Here is a 24,867-nt window from a genome sequence, read left to right on the forward strand (position 1 = left end):
ACATCGGAACAACTTTTTCTAAAGTGCATTTTATTTCAATAGTATAAGGTTGATGCCCTATATAGATATGTGATTTTTTTTAAACATACATCTTACCATGAAATTTATCTATATAAAACGATTTTCCTACATTATAAGAAAGTCGCAATTACTCTGTTGGGTGTCAAATCTGAAAGCTTGAGATGTTTTGCATAGCTCAAGATGTTTTCTTTTTAACTTTGAGCTTGGTCAACGACTGATACCTAACCATTTGAATTTAAATCTAACATTCACGAAGTTTATGACATCTTTGTACCTAAGGTAAATAATTTATTCTACACTTTCAGTACATGTACTAAAGATAAATAGTCTTATTTTGCATTTTTCTTAAGACCCGGTTTATAGTAAGAAAACATTTGGACCATTAGTTTCTATTGTTTTAGATGGAACACCTACTTGTGTTCATCTTTAATATGGTTGCTTTACACTTTCTGGACCGCATATATTGAAATGTAGTATGAGCTCGAATGAAATAATTTTTCTTTTTCTTATTTACGTCTCTTGATCGAAAAATGGAAGAACATAATTCATGTAACTGAACTCAAATACTTGGAATAAGACTTGGATAATGATTCTATATTTTTCTTCCTAAAAATACTAATGTGGTGTACCATATCAACAAGGAGAAAATAGGATCCATATGTTCTTCAAAAAAAAAAAAAAGAGGAGAAAGTATGATCAATATGAATGAACTTTATATTTATCGTTCACTTACTTCTTTGGACGGTAGCGATTGCAGAGCTGATCGGATTGATTCCCATGTGCCTTCAAGCTCTCTCCATCACCGTACAAAACAATGATTAATGGTGATAAAGCTTATGCCGGCATTATCACTACATCATTCTATGCACTTCCATCCACAAGAAGGGCAATCTCTCTCTCTCTAAAGGCGTGTTTGTTTGGCAGAAGCTGAACCTTCCGAACTTTTTGGCTCCACGGGGTGGCATGGAAAGAGTGGTTTCAATTTTTTTTTTCCCACCCCTTTCATGCCTCCCATGGAGCCAAAAAATTTGGAAAGTTCGTCTTCCAAATCCAAACCTTCTGCCAAACAAACACGCATATTAACATGGAACATGACTTCTCTATCAAAAGAGTTAATATAATTATACAACAAAAAATCTACTAACTGATGAAATTGTTCTAGTTGCTCTAGCCAAGGCATCAGCCTCAGTATCACATTCTTTGGATCATTTCTTTCTCTCTCATTAAATTTTGCACTACCACATTCACTTAGTCTTAGGTCTCAACTTTTATCAAGACAAAAGTGTTACTACTCCTTTTCTAATTTTGTAGTCCTTTTCTAACTTCTTTTTCACTATTTAGATGTTCAAAAAACTTGAGAGAGAGAGAAAGTGAGAGAGGGAGGGAGAGGGAGAGGGAGGGAGAGGGAGAGGGAGAAGGCCCAATTACCATTCAACTCCCAACTGCATAAATGCCATTCAAATACCCCACTTTTTCATATCAAGAAGAAAGTCTCACTCCTTTTGGACTGGTTTTTTTTTTTTTTGCTTAAAAAGAAAGAAAATATAAAAACACCTTTATTTTGAGCAGCACAAGAAAGATTCATGGCATCCAATCAAGAGCCGCCACGTGTCGCTTACAAAGATGAGCACCCATCACAGTCCAGCACATGTCCAATTTTGTTAGGGTTTGGAAAGCCTCGCCATGAGCAATTTCACCGTTTCTTCTGCATTCACAGTAACCGCCACCTTCACCGTCGGTTTGTTGGTCCACTCTGTGATCTCACTGAACCTGAAATTTAGCAGAATTACCCAACAAAATTAATCAAAAAAATTGTTTTGGGTAATTTTTTTATATAAGAAAGAAGAGGAAAATGAAAAACTTTAATGCGGGTTTGTCATACTTCACTCCGCATGCCTTTTCTAGTCAAGTTCCTGAATTTTAAAAGATCTAAAAAGGGTAGTTGAGGAAAGTGAAAGTAAAAGAATTCAAACCTGAATCTCAATATTGTGCTATGTTTTGATTTTTAGTATTTCTTTATTTGTTTCTCTTAAACAACTGTTACCTATAATAAATAATAAAATACCCAGAAATCAAGTTGACAAACATTTGACACACGAGTCCTCTATATCTTGGAAGATTGAAATATTCCAACTACAGATGAAAAAATCAGATCTGAACCACTCCAAGGGCCCATGAGCAAAATACAACAATGAGCGAAGAGAAAGGGAACAATAATTTCAAATACAAGAAACAGAAAACATGAAGGGCAAGATAGTTGTTTGAAATGTAAAGCTATTTTTAGCAGACAAGCGGATAACATTTGGTCAATTGAGAACATCACAGATATAAGCACTTCAGCCAGTTTCTGTAATAACCATTTCAAAAAAATCGATAATAGCTAAATTTTTGTCAGGCCAGCTCCCACAATAACCATTTCAAGAAAATAAAGGATATTTTGGGTATTTCTCAAAAAATTGAGTGGGTCAACAAATTTTGAATGGAAAATTCAGGATGTCATTGAAGAGGTAAGAATTTGAATAAAACTTTGAAACCAAACTAAACTAATCTGCTGAATATCAAACCCACAAAGTCAGGCTAGCCCAAGAGAACCATGCCAATAACCTAAGACAGCCCCTAAAGATTTTTTTCATTTGTGAAAAGAAAGTTCGAAAACAATGGAAAGTGACCTCTTCCTCATGTTGGCAAATATCGTGAGGCCCCTCATGATGCCAGATGTCTGCACTCTTACTACACCCTCAGCATATGTCACCAATGTTGGGTCAATGGCAGCAAGCATAGCAGTAGGATCATGAAGATAAACGCCTGTATCAAACCAAACATATAGCAAAAGGCACATAATGTCTCAAACCGATAGAACAACCACATCATAGAGCAATAAAATTTGAAAAAGAAACCTCTTAAGAAACCCACCATCCATGCCATATGCCTCCTTATGATATGAGAAGTAGAGATTTGCCATATGGCATACATGTTTTGCACACTTCCCCTCAGATCTCGAAAGTTCCTCAAGATCTGCAACTGCAAAATGGAAACAAAATCACAAGACAAACCCACTATTAAGTTGGAGTAAGAAGGTGAGAATGCTATCACTGCTATATTATAGGACGTCGATATGTGATTATGAATCAACTAGTAGCATAGCTGCTAAAATTGGATTTGAAGCGTTAATTAGCAATCAGAAGCAGCCCAAGGCCAGTAAATAGATGGCCTTCTGTCAATATGGATCAATTTGAACCAATTTAGGCCTCATTTGCCCATTTTGAACCCATTCTATCTGATTTTGCTAAAATATTGACCAGTTTTGGACAGAGTTTCGTCAACGTGTACCAATCTAGGCACGTCTTTGTTAAGATAAACAAGGTCCTATATAACTAAAAGAAAAGTGGGGTAGTGATATTGACAACATAAGCTCCATCATATTTCTTGATGTATAACAGGCCACTATTTATTCTTATAGGGTATTACATACCTGTCATAACAACTTGATGAGTAACATTAATCCCAACAGCCAAGATGTCTGCTCCACATGTAAAGACTTCATCAGCAGCTTCTGGGTCACCAAAAATCTTTAAATTGATCCCATAAATTCTACATTAGTTGTGTGTTTCTTTCATAAATGAACAGAATTCATTCCTACGGAAGAAGCATGTGAAGTAAGGTGAAATCAAGATGCCCAGATTTGAATTTGAAACTCTACGTAAGTGCACATAGGCTATCTAAACGCAAAGTGGCATACATTGGCCTCGGCTGCAGGATTGACATTCCCATTGACTGAAAATGCACCACCAAGAATAACGATCTGACCAATCTTCTTTGGAAATTCAGGATCCAATTGGATTGCCTGTACCAGTAGTAAGACTAATTAGAAGCACACAAGGGAAGCAAGTTAAAGCCAAAAATCGAACCTGGGCAATATTAGTAAGTGATTCATGTGATTGATGAGAAGCACAAAGGAGGGATTGGGTCGATTGGAGAGCCAAGGGACTGGCTGAAGTGACATTCATAAGTTGATATTGCAATTTCTTAAAAGCACGGATAGGAGTTGTGTCAGTTTCAAAAACCAAGAGATCAACAAAAGTAGTAAATGGGTAATGCGATTAATCAGAAGATAGAAGTAAAATTGTTTCGATTGGAACACTAAGAGACTAACCAAGGCAATATTAATAGGTGCGTACTGTGATAAATTAGAAGCAGAAGATGGAATTGTGTCAAGTTCAAGAGCTAAGAACCGACCAAGGCAATATTGGTAAGAGGGCCAAGTGCGACAACAGTGACCTCTCCTGGAAATTGATTTGCCTTTTCTACAAGAAAAGATGCGGCAGATTGATCGATTGGCTTCCCTTTAGGTGGAGGATAATTGTGGTTGCCAAGCCCATCAGCACCATGGACGAAATCAGCAATCCGAAGCTTTGTAACTTTCTTTTCCAAACAAATAACAAGAAACTCAGTTAAGCAAACATGGAATTTCAAATCTTTTATTGGCAAAATCACTATTAATAATAAACAAGCAAGAGAAAAAGCTTAAAGTTTTTCATCCATGATGTGAAAGATGCAAGAAATGGGATAGAGTCCACTGTGGGTTTCAGCACTTCTCTTTTTTAAAATGACAATAAATAAAAAATCCTCAACCACTATCTCAAGAAGTCAGATTTTAAATGTGGATTGCAGGGTCAAAAACACCAGTTATCAAGTAGTTGAAGGTTAACAGATAGAAGCAGTGAAAAATACAAGGAAAAAAGTCCCATTTGACCAACCTATAATGGAAATAAAGGAGAGAAAAACTAATCTTTGGCGTTACTGAAAAGCTAACCTTCAATGTTACATGCGATCCTTCTGCCACTGGAATCTCTTGCCTCTCTGCAACCTCCAGCTAAAACAGACAATGACAAACAGTCAAGGAAGATGCAAATGCCTAACCATCTGATGTAACCTTAAATGCTTAATCAAAATGGAAATCTCTACAACAATAAAATAATAATGCATAATGCCATGAAAACAAGTATCATGCATTTGCTCCCATAGTCATCTCCAAGTTCATGGGGAAAAGAGATACCAAATGTAGAGCATTTCTTGTAGCTAAAGTTGTATAAACATTCCCAAATATCGTGGTCAGTCCAATGACATCCACTTCTGGTGATTTAAGTGCCAAAAATATTGCCATGGCATCATCTGCTCATACAATAAAACCAAGTGAGACAAATATAAGCTAAAATGGCCCAAAAGAATAATCTGTTGAACCCTTATTTTTCATAGTAGGTGCTTTTTATCGGAGTAAATATGCCTTTGCAAAGTAAATGTAAGTCTTATCTAAGAAAACATATTTTTCAATGATATTAGATTATGAGCTTCTATACAACCCCTAATATAAGATAAAATATAGCAATTTACCATTTTCATTTGGTAAATCTCTTCTTTTCATGTTCCTCTTATTAGATTTCTCCTAAAAATTTGTCTTTTTTGAAATTTTCTATTTTCTACTAATCCTAGAAATATTGATATCTTATATAATAGAAAAACAGTTCGTGAAATTAGCAATCTATGTCCTTCATTGTTCAATGAGTGGCCTCACTTGAGCTTTAAGCCAAATCCACTCAATTCATTGGTGAGGAAAAAAATCCAATTCACGTATCATCTACCTAAAGGCTACAAATTGAACAGTTCCACGGACTCATCGTATTGTTATTACCATCATAAAAGTACATGCAAAAACTCTTCAAGTAGTTCTCCAAAGGATAACAGAAAAAAAAATATATATATATATCTAAGTAAAAGACAACCCCATAACCATACTTGGCATTTCACTTTGAATTTCAGGATTCCACACTGAAATTACTATAACACTGTGAAGTTTGACATAATAAATGACCAAACTGCATAGTACTATAAATTTCAGGAAACATGAAACACTGAAAAGAAGGGAACCAATGCTGTGAAATTGCTAAATAACACATAAATTCAGAGTCTTTTTTTGTTTGTAGTGTAGGACTTTGCCCAAATATATGTCAATTGAAAAACCTCTTCCTAAAATTCACCTGAAAATGCTACAATTTATCTCAAATTCATGAAAAGAATGAGGACAATGCCTGCATTCTAAATCCCACTTTTCTGATGTATTTAATCATGGATTTCATAAAAAATGCTCTGATTCATTCAGATTTATCTAAGCGTAGATTTCACCAAGAATGATCTGATCCACATATGTCCTCGATCATGTCAATGCAAGATGACCCAACCTACGAATCCAAAAAAAGCTCTGCCCTAGATTGTTTCAGTGCACTGATCCATTTTTATCTTTTTTTGTTCTTGGGATAGAAATAGTATTCCTTAGTTTTTTAACACAAGAATTTAAAGCCCAAATTATTGGCCAGGATTCCTTTGCAAAGAAAAAAAAGAAAACATTTAATGTTTTAATCACAGCACATATCAGCATAAAATGCACAGGTAAACAAATAGACTTTTTATCAATAAATCAAAATTAATCAAAAATAAAAAGCACTTCAACATAAACAAAACATTTGTGCTTCATTTTCTACATTTAATGACATCACATATCACCAATAAATGAACATATGTTTAAGTACAAAGAAAAATGCAAAATTTAATTTAATCTTGATTATGCAGCAACAAAACCCAGATCCATCCATATCGAGGCTTTCTAAGCACATTGAATTGAACTAAATCAAAATAAATTGAAAACAAACTGATTCAAGTAGCCCCAGTTTATAGTCCCCTTACGATAATTAGACAAAACAGTTAAAAACTTAATAATTCATAATTTCAAAGGCCCTCTGATAATAGTGGGCACTCCAGAAAAAGGGAAAAAACTGATTCAATCTACTATAATTTGGAGTTTCATTGTATAAAGCTCAGCACACTGGCAATAAAGCAGGACCTAAAATTCCATATTCTTGGGTTTCACATATTCAAAATCTTCACTATAAATACTTTAATCCATAGTAAAAAAAATGAAAAGAAAAAACTGAGAAAAATCAAGGTTGAATATAACCCTGTTAATTAAATGAAAAGCAGAAAACATTAATCACATAATAATGGTGATAAAATTGATTTAATCAATGTAAAATGAAAAAGAAAACCAAATTTGTGGCCTTTTATTTTATTTTTATTTTTACCTATTCCGGGATCTGTATCAATGATCAATTTCTTCGCACGTCCCATGGCTTTTTTGATGTACCGTCATTGAAACAAAACAGAGCAGTCCTTTTTAAGGGGAATTCTCATCAAAATGACAACATTACCCCTACTTTTCTTGGAGTGCCACTAGAAACCTGTATCATTTTTAAAGGAAAAAGTTTATATAAGTGCCGGGCTCTAAACTATCCAATTAGACCGCATCTAAAAAAGTTCACTGACGTTGTTTTGATGCTCATATATCTTCAAATTGATCATCTCGACTATATAAAAAATAAAAATAAATAAATTAATTAAATTTAAATTTTAAAAATAATACATCTTATAATATATATTTTGATAGTCAATTTTGAAGATTTTTAAGTTTTCATAAATTGCTCGATCTACATTATTTTTAGAGTTTTAAATTTTAAATTATATAATTAAAAGTGAAAATATATTTAAAGACAATTACAAAAGTTTCAACCATTGAAACTATCATTTAACACTATTTAAAAGTGCACCTTACTTTGATTGTTTACGGCCTCAGCTTCATACAATCGTAAATAGAGACTGAAACCTGTCCGAGGGGTAGGTGCGGATGTAACCAAGTAGTTCGAAGATTGTGAATCCACCACGTGCAGGTTTAATCCCCATCGTTCGCCCATCACATCAACCTTTCCTAACCAAAAAGGACCGCACCCTTTTAAATCGATTAGAAAGCCAGTTTCTTGGGATTGTCTACAAGGTGCGGTTTGAATAAAGCGGAGGCTCAAAAAAACAAAAGCAAAACACACATTCAAATGCTACCCAGAAATATAGTTTCATTATCGAAAAATATTTGTGATATTCTTAAAATATATTTTTATATTTAATTATAAAATTTAAAGCTTTGAAATAGTGTAGATCGAGTAGATCTATAAAACTTGATAATCTTAAATTAACGATCCAAAAATACGTTACAATATGCACTATTTCTAAAACTTGAAATTCATGTTTTCTCATGTCCATGCATCTTAATTTCGAGATGATCAACTTGATCATATTTAGGCATCAAAATAACCTCTTCTAGTGAAAGTTTTTAGGTGAGCTCTAATTTGATTGTTTGGAGCCTCGGCTCTATATAAAATTTTTCCTCGTCATAAAGAAACTACTTCTTTCTAACAATCCAATTCAGGTGTGCCTTCAAAATTTATCATAGCATGTAATTTTGGTGTAAACAATGCTTAAGATTATTTGAAAAACAATTTTCACATTTAATTATAAAATTTTAAATTCTAAAAATAGTTAAAATTAATTAGATCTATAAACATATGAAAAATATTGAAGATTAACGGTCTAGATAATATGTTGCAAGATAGATTATTTACGAGACTAAAAATCTTTTTTTTTTTTTCATATTCATACATCTCTTTGTCAAGACAATCATTTAACAGGTTTTTCAACATTATAACAACATTTTACGATGGATTTTCGACGTGAATCTTTGCATTTTAAGGTTGTAACCTTATATAAATTTTTTTTTATTATTTTGTACATAGAAGTCATGAAGAATAATTTTACATTTTAAGGTTGCAACTTTATAAAGACTTTTTTTTTTATGCTTTTGTGTATAGAAGTCATGATCTTTTTTGTTTCTTAAATTTCAAAATGGGTGCCATTTAATATAAATAAAGTTCCTAAAAAAAATTCTCAGACATTTTAAGTCACCCCGAGCCATCCTATTTTGCACTTAATAAGTGGGAATGATTTGTGACATCAAGATAAATGATCTCTTTGTAGACAACCCATTTTTCTTATAATACCGCGATTATTCTCCTAGATATGGGTGAGGTTTGTATAATTTTTGTTGGGAGATATAATTTCAGTGATTAAAAATGTTAAGATGGTTTGAAAAACAATATTCAATCTTAATTATAAAATTTAAAATTTCTTAAAACATTACAGATCGAGCATACTGCAAAGGGTATTTTGGTCATAAAATTATAAATAGTGATGAAAAAGGGGTATCAATGAGATTTTAAAAAAATTAAGATTTTATCTCGTAACCTAAAAATATATTTTTTTATATTTTCCCTATTGTTTTTTTACTTTTCTCGAACTAATTGACCTTATATGATCAGAACACTTCGATCATTTAAAAATCAAATGGCATTTTCAGTAATATTAATAATTTTTTGTTTATTTCTAAAAGAAAAAGTTTATACGAGGATTCAAAAGAATTAAGGTGCACCGTAAAATTCCATCATACAAGGTTATTTTAATGTTAAAAACTCTCTAATTGATCATCTCGGCATTGAGATGTTTGAATATGAATAGAAAAAAAGATTTCGAGTCCCAAAATACTGCATATTGCAATACATTATCTAGACTATCTATTTTTCAATATTTTCATGTGTTTATAGATCTAGTTGATTTGAAACATTTGTTTGATTTAAAATTTTATAATTAATAATGAAAATAAATTTTTGTATCATCGTAAGAATTGTTAATACCAACATTACATTTATGATAAAATTTTGTGGTGTGCCTTAATTGGATTGTTTAAGGTAGCAACTTTATGCATACCACACGAAGTTTCTATAAGGGCTAGGTTTTATGACAACAAAATAAATTTCATCTCAAATCCTCATCCAGAAGCATTTTTAACAAAGAAAATCTCCATGATAGCTCTAAAATTAATTTTCAACACCGACAATAAATTTTGAAACTCAAAAAAATCTCGTGGACACCTATTGTTTGCGGCGAAATGGACGGTCTTAATAATTTGTTACAATATATATTATTTTTGGAGCTTAAAATCTTTTTTTTTTTTAACAACTACAATGTTCAAGCTGTGACGATCAATGTAAAAGGTTTTCCGATGCTTGAATTGTAATTTTTGATTAGTTATGAGGTGACGCTTTCTTATTTTGATACAGCTGCCGCTCTATCAAACTATTTTCCTAAATTTCATGGTTCAGATCTAAGTTGCACGGTTCAGATCTAAGTGAAAGCGAAGAGGGCTTCAAGTCCGAGCATTCGGGGGAGTGAATCTCAGCCGTCCATTTCTTACACTTCAAGTTGAGCCTGAGCTCAACGGGTATAAAAAGCACCCCCTTATCCCAGTTCAAAATTTTGAATGTTTTATACTTTCTCTCTCTTCTTTTGATCTGTGTTCACACAGATTTGAATGTTTTCTACTCTCTCTTATTTTGATCCACGAACACACATAGATTTGAATGTCTTCTACTTTCCCTTTGACTGTAAACCGTGTATATCTTTGCGTCCTTTTTTCATGGTGGGTATCTGGATCTTAGAGAGAGAAAGTGGTTCCGCCATTAACCAATTACCCAAGATATGCAGAAGCTCTACACTGTTTTCTCTCTCTTGGGATTGAATGTGGTATCTTGACCCTCTTCATCCTTTTTTTGCCTGGTTATGACATTTGGATTCTAGAGAGAGAAAGTGGTTTTGAACGCCAGAGAGAGAAGGTGTTTTCAGCTATGGAGAAACGGGCAAAGTTCAGCAGATGCTCCCCAAAAGTGCCACCGACCGCCAAGAAGAAACCCAACCAGAGGAAGCCATTAGAGGACCTCAACAACCCCACTCTCTCTCTAGACGCCCCCAAAGGTTGCTTAAGCTTTTTTCTTCCAAACTCCTCCAAAACTACCCTTCCAAGATCAAAATCACTCCCCAGAAACCCTAATTCACTATCCCCACACTGTAGAGCATCATCCCAGAAAAATGGTCCAAACACAGTTCACAAATCCAAGACCGTTTTGAATCAGTCCCATGAAAATGGTCCAATACGAAAAGTTCAGGACACTGCTAATGCCCTAAAGTCCCATGAAAATGGAAAACTTCTCTCCAAGAATTTCCCAAACCTCCCCTACAGATATGGCTCACAGTCTAGTTCTCAGAACCCATCTAGTGATTCCAAGCACCATGAAAATGGTGAAATTTCAGCTCCTGAAACTAACTCTAGAGATATACACCCAATTTCTGAGGACCCAAACCCACCCAACAAAAATGGCACAAAATCCGATCTAAAAGACCCAAATACTATAACTTCAAATTCCAGTGTCCCAGACCAGTTCCATGAAAATTGTGAACTACCCATTTCGCAAAGGCCAATTGGAGCTGACGAAAGCTGCCATGAAGGTCACTGTATCGCACCAATCGTGCAATTTGAGGGCCTAAAGATGCAATCTTTGATAACCACACCAGCTACCAAGGCCACAGGTAAGCCTCTTGACTCTGGTTCCAGGGCAGTTTCAGTTGATACACCTGGTTCCATGAAAAGAATGTCATCTACTCCTGCTAAGACCTCAGAAAAATCAACACCACCTGTAATGGCTTCTATATCCCCTGAGATACATAGTGGGTCACTGGTTATTGGTACACCTGCCATTTTTGGGGCAGGGCATGTAGTTGCTAGGGTTAGTGACAGAAGGAAGTGTAAGCCAAGGGGCATCCTCACTGTTGGGAAAGGGGATGAAACCTTAGGGTTTTCAGAAGGTTGTGAAATAAGGGTTTCTTCTCTTCTTGACCCTGAAGAAGCCTCTATGAAATGGCTACAGTCCCCTAAAGAAGTGAAATGTGATCAGAGTACTAGCCCTAAAAATGTGACCTACTCTGGATTTGCAGGTGTCCTTTCCAATTATAGGTGTGACCCATTTCATGATATTCCTTTTTCAACTGGTTTAAATGCCAAGGATTGGAGTTTTAAACTAGATTCAAGTTCTCAAGTAACTGATCAAATTGGTGATCCTAAAAGCAGATGTTCCAATACCGAAGGGGCACATCAAAATTCTAGGGGTGACCCATATCTTGGTCCTCCTTGTCCATCTGATATAAAGGCTAGAGGCAAGAGTTTTGGGCTAGATCCAGGTTTTCAAGTGATTGATCAGTTTGGTGACTCTAAAACTAGTACGACTAATTCTAAAGGGGTGACCCACAAGAGGGAACCTTCTTCTAAGTGTGATGTGCCCCTAGTTTCTGATTACATGGCAAAATACCAGATTTTTTATTTGGATTCAAGTCATCAGCTTGGAAAATCTTCAAAGAAGGGCCCCAGTTTTGGAGGAATACCCCATAATAGAAGCTCATCTCCATTGAGCGACCTAAAGCTGGATCCTTGTTCATCTAGTTCTGGTGCCAAAAATAATAACTTTGGAGTGATTTCAGACCGTGTAGATGTTCACGAATTCAGTGGTTTTAAAGGTAGGACCTCTAATTCTGAGTGGGTGCCCTATATTAGAGGACTATCCCCTGTTAGTGATTTGCAAATGACCCCAAGTTCAAATTTATCAGAAGGTAGTCCACATGGACTCCGTCCATCTGGTTCACCATGGGTTGTGTCTCAAGAGCGAGGAGCCTCTTCTTTTAAGGTGAGAAATTCAGATCTGTGCTCATGTAGCCCTGTGAGAAGACGATCTGTGTCAGGGGTTCCCTCTCAAGAGAAGACATCCTCTGGTTTTAGTGAGAGACGGTTAAGTAATTGCACTGATAGAGCTACTCGTGGAGACTTAAAATTCATTGAATCTGATTATGTACAAGATGGTTCCACTCATCGATATAAACTTTCACCAGAGAACTCCCCATTTTCTTGTGAATCATCGGGAAATAGAAACCTTATTAGAACGCCTTCTCCTGATAATTCATCTGATTTTCTCCCTTTGCCTGGTTTGAGCTTTGCATTTTCATGTCCATTAACGCCTCATAACTCAACTGATCAATTACGACATCAGAACTCTTTGAAAGCCCCTTGTAGGCATGAATTCAATGAAGCATATTGCGAAGAGGGAGAATTCTCGAGCCCCACATATGAAAGCCTCTCACAGATGAGGATCTCATGGAGAGAAGGGCTGGTTAGCCGGATTTTCGAGCAGGATGAGTTGGATGAATGGGATTGGATGCTTGAAGAGGGGAAAGAGAGTGATTCTTGTGAAGAAAGTTCATTTGAGTGCAAATTAGGATCTGATCAGAAGATCCTGGCCCCACAGTTGGTTGATTCTTTTGAATTCATACATGAAAAGAGAGATGACGTGACAGAATGTGAATTCGGTAAATTTATACGGCCAGTTCCTTGCGCTGAATCTATCAGTACCGAGGGAGTCGTGGCATCGAGTGATTCAGACTGGAATTTGTGCTACAAGAACCAGTTGTTTGAATGAGTGTGGTGCGTTTCTCTCTCAGTGTCGTGTTGATCATGTTGTATGTAAAGTTAAAAAAAAAAAAAAAATTGTTAATCATGTTGTATGCTATTCAGTTGCTGAAAAGTTGAGGAGAAACACCTCTCTCTCAATCTCTGGATACTTTTCTCTTTTTCTATGTTAATTTTCTAAATAAATAACTTCGTAATCAATCATAAGTGCACAAGAGAATTTACAAGTTGAAAAATGCTAGTTATAGAGGTTATGAATCTACATGAACTAAAAATTTGCATTTACAATTTCTTATTTTTCTTTTAATACTTCCCCCAAATTTCCTGCAAGGGGTTGTATATTTTGTTTGTTTTAAGTTTTCCTTTCATTTCCTATGGATAAGTTAAGGTTCTGCATTTCTGCTCCAGGTTAGTCATAATCAAAATAACCTGAACCCATGGATTTGAGAAAATATCAATTAAAATGGTAAGACCACATTGAACAACATTGAGGTGGTCAAATCAAAATAATTTCATAGTGAAGTTGATTATTTCAAGGGAAAATATTTCATACCAGTAAAAGTATGGAACAAGATACTCGGACTCAACATCCGTCGTCTATGTTTCAGAACATGGCACTCAGATGCAACATTCACCATCCTAGCTAGTGCCCACTTTTATATCCACCGGTTTTTTTACGCGGAACAATTGCTCAACTCCACCACCACTAGAAGCATAGACATTATTTAAAATTACTTCAATATCATACTCAGACATGGTGCCTGATCCTTACTTTCAAAAGACCATTTTACACAGTTACCTACCTCTTCAACGACTTCATTTTAAAATACCCTGAATTGCATATGTCCTGAATTTGGAATCCTGATTGAATATGAATATGAATATTTTGATTATTTCCCCCCCCCCCCCCCCGCCCCCCCCCGCCCCCCCCCCCCCCCCGTAAGCATCTCGACCAAATAATATACATACGGCTTCTTGCTTTTGGGTTCCAAACCAGGAGCATGACAATAAATAATCGTAGGTTGGAGCCCATAACAAGTAGGTGTCTGGTTGGAGTGGGTATACTATGCTCCCATAGGAGCATATACTGTGGATCTACCCCTCTATCAAAAGACCTAATTGAGAGTATTTTTCTGGTCTAAAATATTGGGAACCACCTAAGAATCACAAGATGTTTATTTAAGAATAATAAATTTGAACTTTGAGCTATTTGACCCTTAGATTTTGTTATTTGACACTTAGATTTTGTCCATGAAAAAATGGACAGTCTTTGTTCAATCTTAAGACATTATTTTTCTCTAACAATAGGTAGTTCATTTAGGAAATTTTTTTATTGAGGTATGGGTTAAACGGACTACATCCCCAAAAATTGAGGTCCTCAAATCACTCTTATGTTAGGTTTTTCTGGATTGAGTAAATAGACAGTATACTCCCTAGGGAGTATAAAATTCTGGATTTAATTTAAAAATACTCATCAAAATATACCTTATTATGGCTTGGTGTACTTGCTATTGGGTAGAATGTTAAATAATTAATTAATGAGTAAGGCGCACCTAAAAATTTGCTTGGAGATGTAATTTTAGTGCCAAAACCTTATGTTGGCTTTAAAATATTTTGTATTCCTAATTTTGAAATTTAAAACTTAATAAATGCTATGGATCAAATATATCAATAAACATTTGAAAATCTTGAAAATAGACGATACGTGTAATTTGTTACAAGACACTATTTTTAAGATTTCAAATTCTTTTTTTTCCCCTTCATATCCACATATCTCGATAACGAGATGATCGATTGGAGGGTTCTCCAATAGAAAATGTATACAATACAGCTTTTTACTTTTGATACAAGAATGTTTACTTTTTGTTTTTTTAATTAAAGATAAAAATATAGTTTAAGATTATTACAAAGATTTCCGGTATTAAAAACACATTTCTCGCATTATTTGCAGGTATGGTTTACTTCGATTGTTTAGAGTTTCGGCCCTATACAAACCGCACCCTTCTCAAAATCTTTAACTTTTTATTTTAAAATTTGAAAAATTTATCATAGGAAAAATGTTATATAAGGTTGCAACTCTATGCTAACCAAGTAGAAGTAGGATGTACCTCAAACATCCACTTAAAGAGACTAGGGATTGCTTATCCTCGGGTTATTTATTTTTTGGGAAAATTTCATGAAGAATTTTAATTTTTTGTATTATTTCATGGTAGATCTCTTTCTGTTTGTTTTTAAACGGCGAAAAAAAACCTCTAAAGATTTCACCATGCCCCTCATATCTTATCTCCTTCTTTTATTGATTTTGATTATAAAAATTAGCCTCAATAAAAAATTTTATACCATTTTCAACCCAATTTTTGAATTCGGGTGGTTGAAGATGTGTCATTGTTTAGGCATAATGTCTGCAATAAAAACTTTTGAATGTTGTGATACATTTTCATCTATTAGATTCTACATTTAATAGTTAAAACAAATTATGACCTCTTTATACAAAAAAAAAAAAAAAAAAAATCATATAAAATCCTAATTTTTCTTATTATTTTATGGTAAATCATTTTTCTGTTTTTCTTCAAGCTACATAAAAAATCCCTATAGATTTCACCCACCTCCTCATCTCTTATCTCTCGTTAGTTCCGACAAATCTTTTTATACTATTTTATCTCAAACTTTTTTTTTAATCTTTTTTCTTTTTTTTCACCTTTTAAAAAGTTTTTTAAGACTTAAAAAATAATGTGGATTGAAAAAACTTATAAAAACTTAAAAAATTGATGGTCAATATAAACTTGAAAAGCCTCCATCTCTATATAAACTTTTTCTTTGGGAATTTAAAAATTAAGTTCTTCAGGTGACATGGCATCTATTGACACGTGTCAATTAACATGTGGCCTCGCATTCGTGGGTGACGTGGCCATTTATTAAAAAACCCGTATCATTTATTTTTAGTTTTTTTACAAATCCATATTTATTCTCTCTCTGCACCAAATTTGCTCTCTCTAAATTGCCTAATCTCTCTAAATTTCCTTTTCGCCTGTCGCTGTACCAAATTTACTCTCTAAACGCCTTTCGCCTCTCTCTCTCTCTCTCTCTCTTTCTCTCTCTATATTGTGTTTGGCCTCCATTCATCTGGAAATTATCCTCACTTCTGTATCGCTGTTTGTCCCTCTCTCTCTCTCTCTCTCTCTCTGCAACATTTATTTACCTCCCCACTTCTAATCTCTCTATTCCCATAATTGTTGTCACTTTCTCTCTAGCCTTTTTATCCCCCGCTCGTTTTCTCTCTCCTGCCAAAATTGCCTTCTCTCTCTTGTGACGCCTAAAGTCAAAGATGTTAGGTTTAAACCCTAATTCCCGATTCAACTGGTAAGCACCCAGCTCTTCCTTTTGTCAAAAATTGGTTTTTTTTTTGTCCGTCCTTTTGTACGTGAATGTTTTTTTGATATTGCATGATATTAGTCGAGCTACATACTTGACATTTCCATGTAATTTTCTTGGGTTTTTAGGAATTTATGGTTTTTCAATTGAATTGGGTCTCAATGCATATCGGTTGCTTCATTTTTAGGCCAATTGGGGTCGCCTGCGTAGTCAATTTGGTTTTATCTATCTCGCTGATTTTTTATTTTTAGGATTTTTATTTTTTTTTGTTTGAATTTTGAAATGAAGTTTAGTGTGATCAGCTCATTGAAAGGAAGAATCTTCCATGGTTGATTTGGCTCTTATTCTCTGGAGTGAATCTAGGGTTTGAATTTTCTGTCGTTTTCAATTGTGTGGAAATCCTAATATTTGTAGGCTCTGATTGCATCATTAACTTATGTAACATGGATATTATGTGCCTATGGTGTATTGCATGTGTGGATATACATAGGACACGAAATTGGTATTTGATGCTTAAGAATTTTATTTTTTTAGCATTTCTTATCAATATCTCACTATAAAAATGCTTAATATCACCTAAAATCCTACCTCCGTCCTTATCTAAATAGTGTATGCAGTGTCTGAAAAAGCCAATTTTGAGAAAGGCATTTCTAACACTTGTATTGTGTCAGTCCCTTGCACGTATCCGTGTCTGTGTAGCATATCCTCAATTGTCCAAGAATTTGAAAATGGTTTCTTTATTTTTGTCATTCCACATTATTAAAATTTTCTTATTTTGTACCATTTACTCATAAAGATACTGAATTGATCAAAACCTGGAGACTCTGACCCATAACTTCTTATCATTCTTGATCAAGTTTCACTTAAAGCTATTTTCAATTGAATCATTTGTTCATTGCATATTATTAACAACAATAAAAAAGGTTTATATTGCATATTACTCAGGTATTGTCATGATCGAGAATTGGTCTGCTATAATATATGATTAGGTTAATGTGTTACCTCATTTTTTGAGGATTGTATTCTTTTGGAAAGTTGGGCTAGTGTATAATGTATACTCAGCTTCTGCTAGTTGAATCCTTTCACACTTGAGTCTAGCTCGCTACTTTCACTTACATGGTTGTTAGTTAGGGTACTGTCGAAATGACCATGAAATAACTTTTGTTTAACAAACTATTTGGGTTTTTTGTCCATGCTGCTGTTGTTCTAAATACTACGGTACAAACACTCACTTATTGCTGGCATTTAGATTTTTTGAGATATTTCTTTAAGAAGGTTCTGGCCTGTCATAGAATGTGTTCCCATGGTCAATAATTGTCATTTGGCCTCTAGTCATTAAGTTTAAGACTTTGTCGTTACAGATTCAGGTTCAACACTCAAATATCTTGATGCTCTACTAGACCTATTTTGTGACATCATGATGAGGTTGAGCACATACGCGGGCGCTAGTTTCGTTGGTGCAATGGCCATTATTTACCATGCCTTTAATAGTAGAGGCCAGTTTTACCCAGCCATGGTGTATCTATCGACCTCAAAGATCAGTTTGGTGCTTCTTCTCAATATGGGTTTGGTTATAATGTGCATTCTATGGCAATGTATCAAGAGATTGTTTCTTGGGTCCCTCAGAGAAGCTGAAGTGGAAAGGTTGAATGAGCAGTCATGGCGAGAAATCATGGAAATCCTATTTGCAATAACCATATTCAGAGAAGAGTTTTCGGTTGCTTTTCTTTCAATGGTCACTGCACTATTGCTAATCAAGGCATTCCATTGGTTGGCTCAAAAACGGGTTGAATACATTGAGACGACTCCAACGGTTACCGTGTTATCTCATATTCGAATTGTTTCATTCCTTGGGTTTCTACTGCTATTAGATTGCATATTTTTGTACAGTTCAGTATCATATTTATTGAGGACCAGGCGGGCATCAGTTGCACTCTTCTTTTCATTTGAGTAAGTTTCTCTATTTTCTATAATTCATATGCCTGTTGATTCTTTTTTGGGGAATTTTGCTTGGATGCAACCTTTAGTACCGACCACAGGTGTTTAACTTCCCTTTTCTATTTTTGATGATATTTTCTACGATTGGGCTAAATCTCACAAGAAATATTTCTAACACTATTAAATATTTGTTGATTGTATGATTATCTCCTGTTGGTTAGCATCTTGTACCCATTCATGAAAACTGAATATGAGGAAATAACTGATGAAAAAAATCATCTATCCAGAATTTTTTATTGGCATCCGCTGATTCTTTTGTTTTCTTTTGTTTGTGTTATCTACTATTTCACCACTGATAGTATCTTTTTCATACAAGGAAGATTATGAATTCTGGAAATTGATAGGAAACTCAAGAGTCCCAACCAAAACAACAGATATGCAACTCAGGAGTAATCTTAGAAGGGTGATGGGGTTAAGTAATAAATGGATTAAACTAAGATGCTGATATATCTTTGAGATACTGGCAGTTACCTCAATATGTTAATCCCTTTGAAGTTCCTCATTGATTTTAATTGTAAAAAAGGCCAATTGTTAATAGTTTACCTCTGCATATATGAGATAATTGTTAAAAATCCTTATACTTGGTATTTTGTATCCACAGATACATGATTCTGGCAACCACTACAGTGTCAACTTTTTTGAAGTATGTTTTCTATGTCAGTGATATGCTGATGGAAGGGCAATGGGAAAGAAAGGCTGTCTACACATTTTACTTAGAACTTATCCGCGACTTGCTTCACTTGTCCATGTACCTCTTCTTCTTCCTAGCAATTTTCATGTAAGTATAATATTGATCATTTAAGTTTTAGGTTCTTTCTTTGAGTTTTATGACTTTCCCAATTGTAAGTCAAAGTACATATAATTTGCTTTTGGTTCACTGTGACATGTTGTTCATGATTAAAATGGGCCTATCTTTTATGTTAGAAAGCCCCCTTTGCCGCTTCTTAATTGAATGGGATGACACTGCTATGTTACAACCTCTAGTGGTTCAGTTAAGTGAAGCTATATTCATGCCGAATCAACTGGTTTGAATATAAGTCAACCTTTACATTGTTAAAAAGTTATATAATTCTGCAGTATCTGAAACGTTAGATGACAGTTCATACCCACCTTATAGAATGGATTTATGGTGATTTATGAAGCATTTCACAAATATGATATGAAATACATATTGATGGGATGACAAGTTATGTTATAATACCTGGAACCATTTTCTTTGCTGTAGATGTGCATCTGGTTGAATGAAAGTACTATTTGGTATTGCCAATAATTTAATTGAATTCAAAGTGTCTAATATGACATGAAATAGGAGCTTATGGTTTTTGTTCTTCATTGGACATGGTATTAAAATTTGTTCTGTGCTCTGGACACTATTAGAAAGATAAACTACAACTTCTGGATAATAAAATATAAAAAAGTTTGAATCAGGACCAGAATAATGGATCTGAATTTACTTCTATTGAGGAGCTTCATTATTTAGAGAAAAAGGGAAAGAGATGAAGAACTCATATCTGTCTTACATGATAATAAAATAAATCTTTCCAATATAAATACTGCCTTGATGTGAGGTGCCACTGTGTTAGAGCTTTGTGCTTGATATTTGCATTGTTGTTCATTTTACGCTTTGGAATTGAATCACAACAAGGTTTGCAATTCTTAACCATGTTGCATTTGTTCTTCAGAAACTATGGCTTGCCACTGCATTTGATCCGGGAACTCTATGAAACATTTCGTAACTTCAAGGCACGTGTTGCTGATTATATTCGCTATCGCAAGATCACATCTAATATGAACGATCGATTCCCTGATGCAACGCCTGAAGAACTTAATGCGTGAGTTTTATATGTATTATAGTTTAGTAAGATATTAATTATTGCTTTTTGCTTGTTTATTATCTTGTATCCATGATCTCCTAAGACAACATTCGGATGCAGAAGTGATGCCACATGCATAATTTGTCGTGAAGAGATGGTCACTGCCAAGAAGTTGATTTGTGGACATCTTTTTCATGTGCACTGTTTGAGATCATGGCTCGAAAGGCAGCAAACTTGCCCTACCTGTCGATCATATGTTCTTCCTCCTGAGAATGGAACATCTTCATCTGGAGGGCATCAAGTTGCACAGCCTCATCGACATCAACATGGTGGTGCAGGAGGTATGGTTCTACCCCTTCAAGGATTCATCTTCTCCCCTCATAATTCATGTGCATATTGATTTTCTTATGGTAGGTTTTGCATATGGCCCATGGATCAATAAGTAATTTATGTGCATTACTTATAACGGATAATTCTTAGCTCATTGGGTCAAAATTAGTTATATACCGTCCTTTTACTTCCTCTTTAGTCTGTTTTGGTCTGGATTCAGGTGTTTTGTTGGCTGTTATTCATATTCATATGAATATATTTGTATTTATTTTGATCTCTTTCCTATTCGTGAATCATTTATGTTAGCGTGCGGTTTGTATAAAGCCGAGGCTCTAAACAATCAAAGTAAAGCACACCTTGAAATAGTGTCGAGAAATGTGGTTTCAATACTGGAAATCTTTGTGATAGCCTTAAAATATATTTTCATCTCTAGTCATAAAATTTAAAGCTTCAAAAATAGTGTAGATCAAACAGATTTATGAAAACTTGAAAATCTTGAAAATTGATGGTCCAAAAATGCATTACAAGATGCACTATTTCCAAAACTGGAAATCCATGTTTTTCTCATGTCCATGCATCTTGCGGTCGAGATGATCAATTTGAGGATATTTGGTTATCAGAACAATCTCTTCTAGTGAAATTTTTGAGTTGCGCCCTAATTTGATTGTTTAGAGAATTGCACTTATATAAAATTTTTCCTGTATGTTATATTTTATCTTATTATTAATTTGTTCTTGCCAAATGAGGTGCAATATTATTCTTGTCTTATCCTCCTTTTGAATGACATTGTTTGGAGAAAAATTTTATATTTGAAAAGGTTTGATTTGAGATTTGTATTTTATTGTGAGCAGGGTCTGGTACAGCTGAAGCATCTGCTCAGAACACTGGTGGTGGCGTCGCAGAGGATAATGTGAGCTTGCATCAGGCTAGGCTCCGAGCCGCTGCTGCAGCTGCTAATGTCTATGGGGGATCATATGTTTATCCTTCAGCAAATGCATTTGTATGGTATGCTTGAACATTATAAGAGGGCTTACTTTTTCATTTAGCAGCAAATTATCGTTATGTTATTCAATCTTTGATTTCCCTATCCTTTCAAAACTTGGGTGCCCGATTTTTAAACCAAGGGGCCAAGAGCACTCTTGGCTTCTGATGTGCATTTAGGGGTTTTTTTTTTCTTTTTTGCTTTATTTTGGCTATTTTGGAACAATTATAGTCTTTCAGGATTTTTTTAATCATTTGCAGCAAAATGTGCTGGTTTATTCAAGATTGACATATATTTGTGATTTTGTAATCGTTAAATTCTTTTTGTTGGATAAGGTCAGCCACGGTAAATATTGAAATTCTAAAGCTATTTCTTTTGGATAATAGTGTTTGCTATTAACACTTCATGACTAATTATGATCTATAATGGTGATTATCTTTGCTTAAAGGCAAGTAAATTAAATTCCATTTGGGCTATAGTACTCATTGTTATTGTGGTCATCACAGATGTTGATAGTGAGAATGGGACCAACAGAACAGCACATTCCTATTGGACTATGGTTTTCCATGGTTAATTGGATTATAGTGTACCTTATTTGAGAAGCATGGCAGTGATAGCTTTGAGGATTTAATGCTTCTTTTAGAATCTAAGCTGTCCAACCATAAACTAATATTTTTTTATGGGATGGGAAATTATTTCATGCACCAGTGGTGTAATGTTTATGGTACACCACAGGAACATCCACTGTTCGTTTCTGATGACATACTGCAGAGATTTACCAGATCAGTATGAATCGCCATCATCAGGAACCATGGCTTATCACCACCATCTCTCCTTGGGAATGGATGGTGGATGTCCCCGTGATGTACTATCATATGCCATGGGCGTATGGTATACTTCCCTTGGAAGCAATTACTGGCTAGGCTTTATCTTCTCTACCCATCACTGGGAATGGCGGGTGGCTCTTTCCCTGCTGTACCATCATACACCATGGGTGGGTTGTACTTCCAGTTGATATTGTATATATGGGTTGGTCGTTCTACATTTCTACTCCTGATTCTTATCTCTTTAACTGCCACAGGTCACCAGGTTATGCTTTGGTACCAAAGGTGTTCTTGCAAGGAGCCATGGGTAGAGAGTCAACCAGTGAAGAGGCCACGGATTCCTCAGGAGAAAATGCTCAAACCACTCCATCAGCACACCTTAGTGGAAACTCAAACTTTACTTTCCCTCAAGGGCCACAATATACTTTTCTCCCACTTAAAATGCCCCTTACCAATGGTGCAAGTGATGAAGGATCCAGTAGAGATCCAACCATGCCAAGTTCTTCTTCATGTTTGCTTGCTCAATTTGAGGCCCAAGAGAAGTTTCTGAGATATAATATTGAGGTAAGGAGCTGGCAAAGTTAAATGTGCTAAATTGCAAGAATGCAATATTTTGTAGTTGTCTATGTTGATCTGTTGATGGTGTTCAAACTGATTGATCCATGCCTGACTATTACAATATGGAAACCAGGGAATAGTATGATACCTTTTTTAGATACTTTGATCAGCATTTTAAACCATGGACTTGGGTCAGGACTTGCTAGTGTCCAAACTCTGAAGCCCTAGTCAGTCAACTAAACTTGGGAGTCTGAGTGAGACTCCTCTGGGTCTTAGAAAAATTAACGAAAAAAACCTTGGGAACCGGTAAGTCGGCTGGTTTCCGAGTTCATTCCTTTGGACTCAGCGATTTTTAAAACTGCTTTTGATACCTGGCATTGAAAGTTCAGATACCATCTCCTTCCAATTTTTAAAGTGAGCCCTCATGTTGTCAAGGAGTTGCAGAATTTTGATATGTTAATTGATTTAATGGTAAGAAATGCTATGGCCCAGTGATTATAGTTGAAGCATGGTTCTTTGAACCCTTGCCCTTTTCCATTTAAGAAAGCAAACCACAGTAACCGACCACTCGGACTTACTTTAAAAGTGCATGAGTTAGTTAATTCTCCCTCGACCTTTTTTTTTTTTGGTCCACAGAGAATTGTATTTCTTTCTCTCTCTTCTCTTTTGTTTATAGAAATGGGGTTTTTTATCAGTTGTTTCTCTCCCATAAACCTTAAGTTTTTCTCTTGTACTCAGGTGTTACAAAATCAGTTGAAGACTTTACAAAACCAGAAGCCCATTGATTCAAAGGCTGCAAAAGAAGAAGCATCTTCTGGTGTAACAGAAAGCAAGGGTAAAGGCCCTGCCCATTGTGCTTCTCCTCGGGCTTCCTCATCAGATTGCAGGCACCATCCTGAGATTCAAGAAGCTCAAACGGATTGAGATATTAGAGATCTGAGACTGAACTGCTAGAAATGAGGCTTTGGAGCTGGTTCTTTCTTTGCCAATCTTAGGCAGAGAGAATATTTTGGTCTACCCTCTAGAGAGTGAGCAGCTGAAGTATATTAATCAGTCTTCTGCCTTTGTTTTAGTTGTGGAATACTCTCTCTCTGTCTCTCTCTCTCTCTCTATAACAGAATGCATCAAACTTCAACAGACATTTGAATTTGGGCAGTGCCCAAATGTAAAATAAACATCTTTTGGGTGGTGGGGGTGAGGTTTATTTTCTCTCTAACAAAGAATTAAATGGAAATGTTATCTGCTGTTATGCTCATAATGTAAAAACTGAATGGTTTGTTTTGCTTCTTTTTGTAGGAAAGTGAGCTCATGATTATATTTGTGAATTTATGGAGAGAGAATTTTCCTGTGAAAATTGTGGAAATATATTAAGCTTTTCTCTGAAGAAAAAAATATACAGTAAGACTGTCCCATAAGAATGTCACAATCATCCCTGATCGATAGATGATAAATTCGATGGTCGTGCAAATAGATGGCTTTATATCTTGCTGTCTAATTTCACATCTAATGGCTTGGCGTGTTCGTGACATCGGTGTGTAGGCTTAAGGATATAAACAATCAGATTGAGGTGCACCTTCAAATCGAACCAAAATATATTGTTTTAGTATCAGAAGATTTTATAAAGGTTTGAAAATTTATTTTCATATCTAGTTGGATGAAATTAAAGATTAAAAAATAGTGTCGATCGGG

At 35.0% G+C, this 24,867-nt stretch overlaps 3 protein-coding genes across 8 annotated transcripts; 2 read left to right on the top strand and 1 right to left on the bottom strand.

Annotated features, from left to right (window-relative positions):
- Positions 1–1,472: 1,472 nt before the first annotated feature.
- On the bottom strand, positions 1,473–7,220 carry URH2 (uridine-ribohydrolase 2). 5 transcript variants are annotated; one of them, XR_016057411.1, is made up of 9 exons: positions 7,155–7,220; positions 5,078–5,193; positions 4,835–4,894; positions 4,258–4,443; positions 3,761–3,865; positions 3,494–3,657; positions 2,935–3,042; positions 2,691–2,826; positions 1,473–1,791 (listed from the first exon to the last, which is right to left on the bottom strand). XR_016057411.1 is itself a non-coding variant. In XM_006858661.4 (9 exons), exons 1-9 carry the CDS (start codon positions 7,198–7,200, stop codon positions 1,683–1,685), a joined length of 963 nt encoding a protein of 320 aa, XP_006858723.1. In that variant the 5' UTR covers positions 7,201–7,220; the 3' UTR covers positions 1,473–1,682. The 5 variants fall into 5 exon arrangements, 2 of the variants coding, with proteins under 2 accessions (XP_006858723.1, XP_088725437.1); XR_016057409.1 differs by having other exon boundaries at positions 3,494–3,590; positions 3,761–4,046; XR_016057410.1 differs by having other exon boundaries at positions 3,761–4,046.
- A 2,792-nt stretch (positions 7,221–10,012) lies between these two features.
- Positions 10,013–13,441, top strand: LOC18448599 (GPI-anchored adhesin-like protein). The gene has a single exon (XM_006858660.3). The coding sequence runs from the start codon at positions 10,638–10,640 to the stop codon at positions 13,308–13,310; it is 2,673 nt and encodes an 890-aa protein (XP_006858722.1). The 5' UTR covers positions 10,013–10,637; the 3' UTR covers positions 13,311–13,441.
- A 2,808-nt stretch (positions 13,442–16,249) lies between these two features.
- Positions 16,250–24,465, top strand: LOC18448598 (ERAD-associated E3 ubiquitin-protein ligase HRD1B). 2 transcript variants are annotated; one of them, XM_006858659.3, is made up of 8 exons: positions 16,250–16,660; positions 18,034–18,622; positions 19,272–19,448; positions 20,353–20,502; positions 20,605–20,825; positions 21,666–21,819; positions 22,878–23,184; positions 23,917–24,465. In XM_006858659.3, the coding sequence occupies exons 2-8, from the start codon at positions 18,090–18,092 to the stop codon at positions 24,100–24,102; spliced, it is 1,728 nt and encodes a 575-aa protein (XP_006858721.1). In that variant the 5' UTR covers positions 16,250–16,660; positions 18,034–18,089; the 3' UTR covers positions 24,103–24,465. The 2 variants fall into 2 exon arrangements, with proteins under 2 accessions (XP_006858721.1, XP_088725438.1); XM_088869312.1 differs by lacking the exon at positions 16,250–16,660 and adding an exon at positions 16,686–16,779.
- The last annotated feature ends 402 nt before the right edge of the window (positions 24,466–24,867 follow it).

The sequence above is a fragment of the Amborella trichopoda genome, chromosome 6 (assembly GCF_054954075.1).
Source record: "Amborella trichopoda isolate Santa Cruz 75 chromosome 6, AtrichopodaSantaCruz75HAP2 v2.0, whole genome shotgun sequence".
In the NCBI taxonomy this organism is placed as follows: domain Eukaryota; kingdom Viridiplantae; phylum Streptophyta; class Magnoliopsida; order Amborellales; family Amborellaceae; genus Amborella; species Amborella trichopoda.

Excerpts from the sequence above, each read along its gene's own strand:
- URH2 (XM_006858661.4), bottom strand. The coding sequence starts at position 7,200 with ATGGGACGTGCGAAGAAATTGATCATTGATACAGATCCCGGAATAG. Across the intron at positions 5,194-7,154 it reads TGATACAGATCCCGGAATAG|ATGATGCCATGGCAATATTT; the intron begins GTAAAAATAAAA and ends TTGTATGAGCAG. Across the intron at positions 3,043-3,493 it reads TCATCAAGTTGTTATGACAG|TTGCAGATCTTGAGGAACTT; the intron begins GTATGTAATACC and ends TCCATTTTGCAG.
- LOC18448599 (XM_006858660.3), top strand. The coding sequence starts at position 10,638 with ATGGAGAAACGGGCAAAGTTCAGCAGATGCTCCCCAAAAGTGCCACCG.
- LOC18448598 (XM_006858659.3), top strand. The coding sequence starts at position 18,090 with ATGATGAGGTTGAGCACATACGCGGGCGCTAGTTTCGTTGGTGCAATG. Across the intron at positions 18,623-19,271 it reads GCACTCTTCTTTTCATTTGA|ATACATGATTCTGGCAACCA; the intron begins GTAAGTTTCTCT and ends TTGTATCCACAG. Across the intron at positions 21,820-22,877 it reads TCAGCAAATGCATTTGTATG|GTCACCAGGTTATGCTTTGG; the intron begins GTATGCTTGAAC and ends TAACTGCCACAG.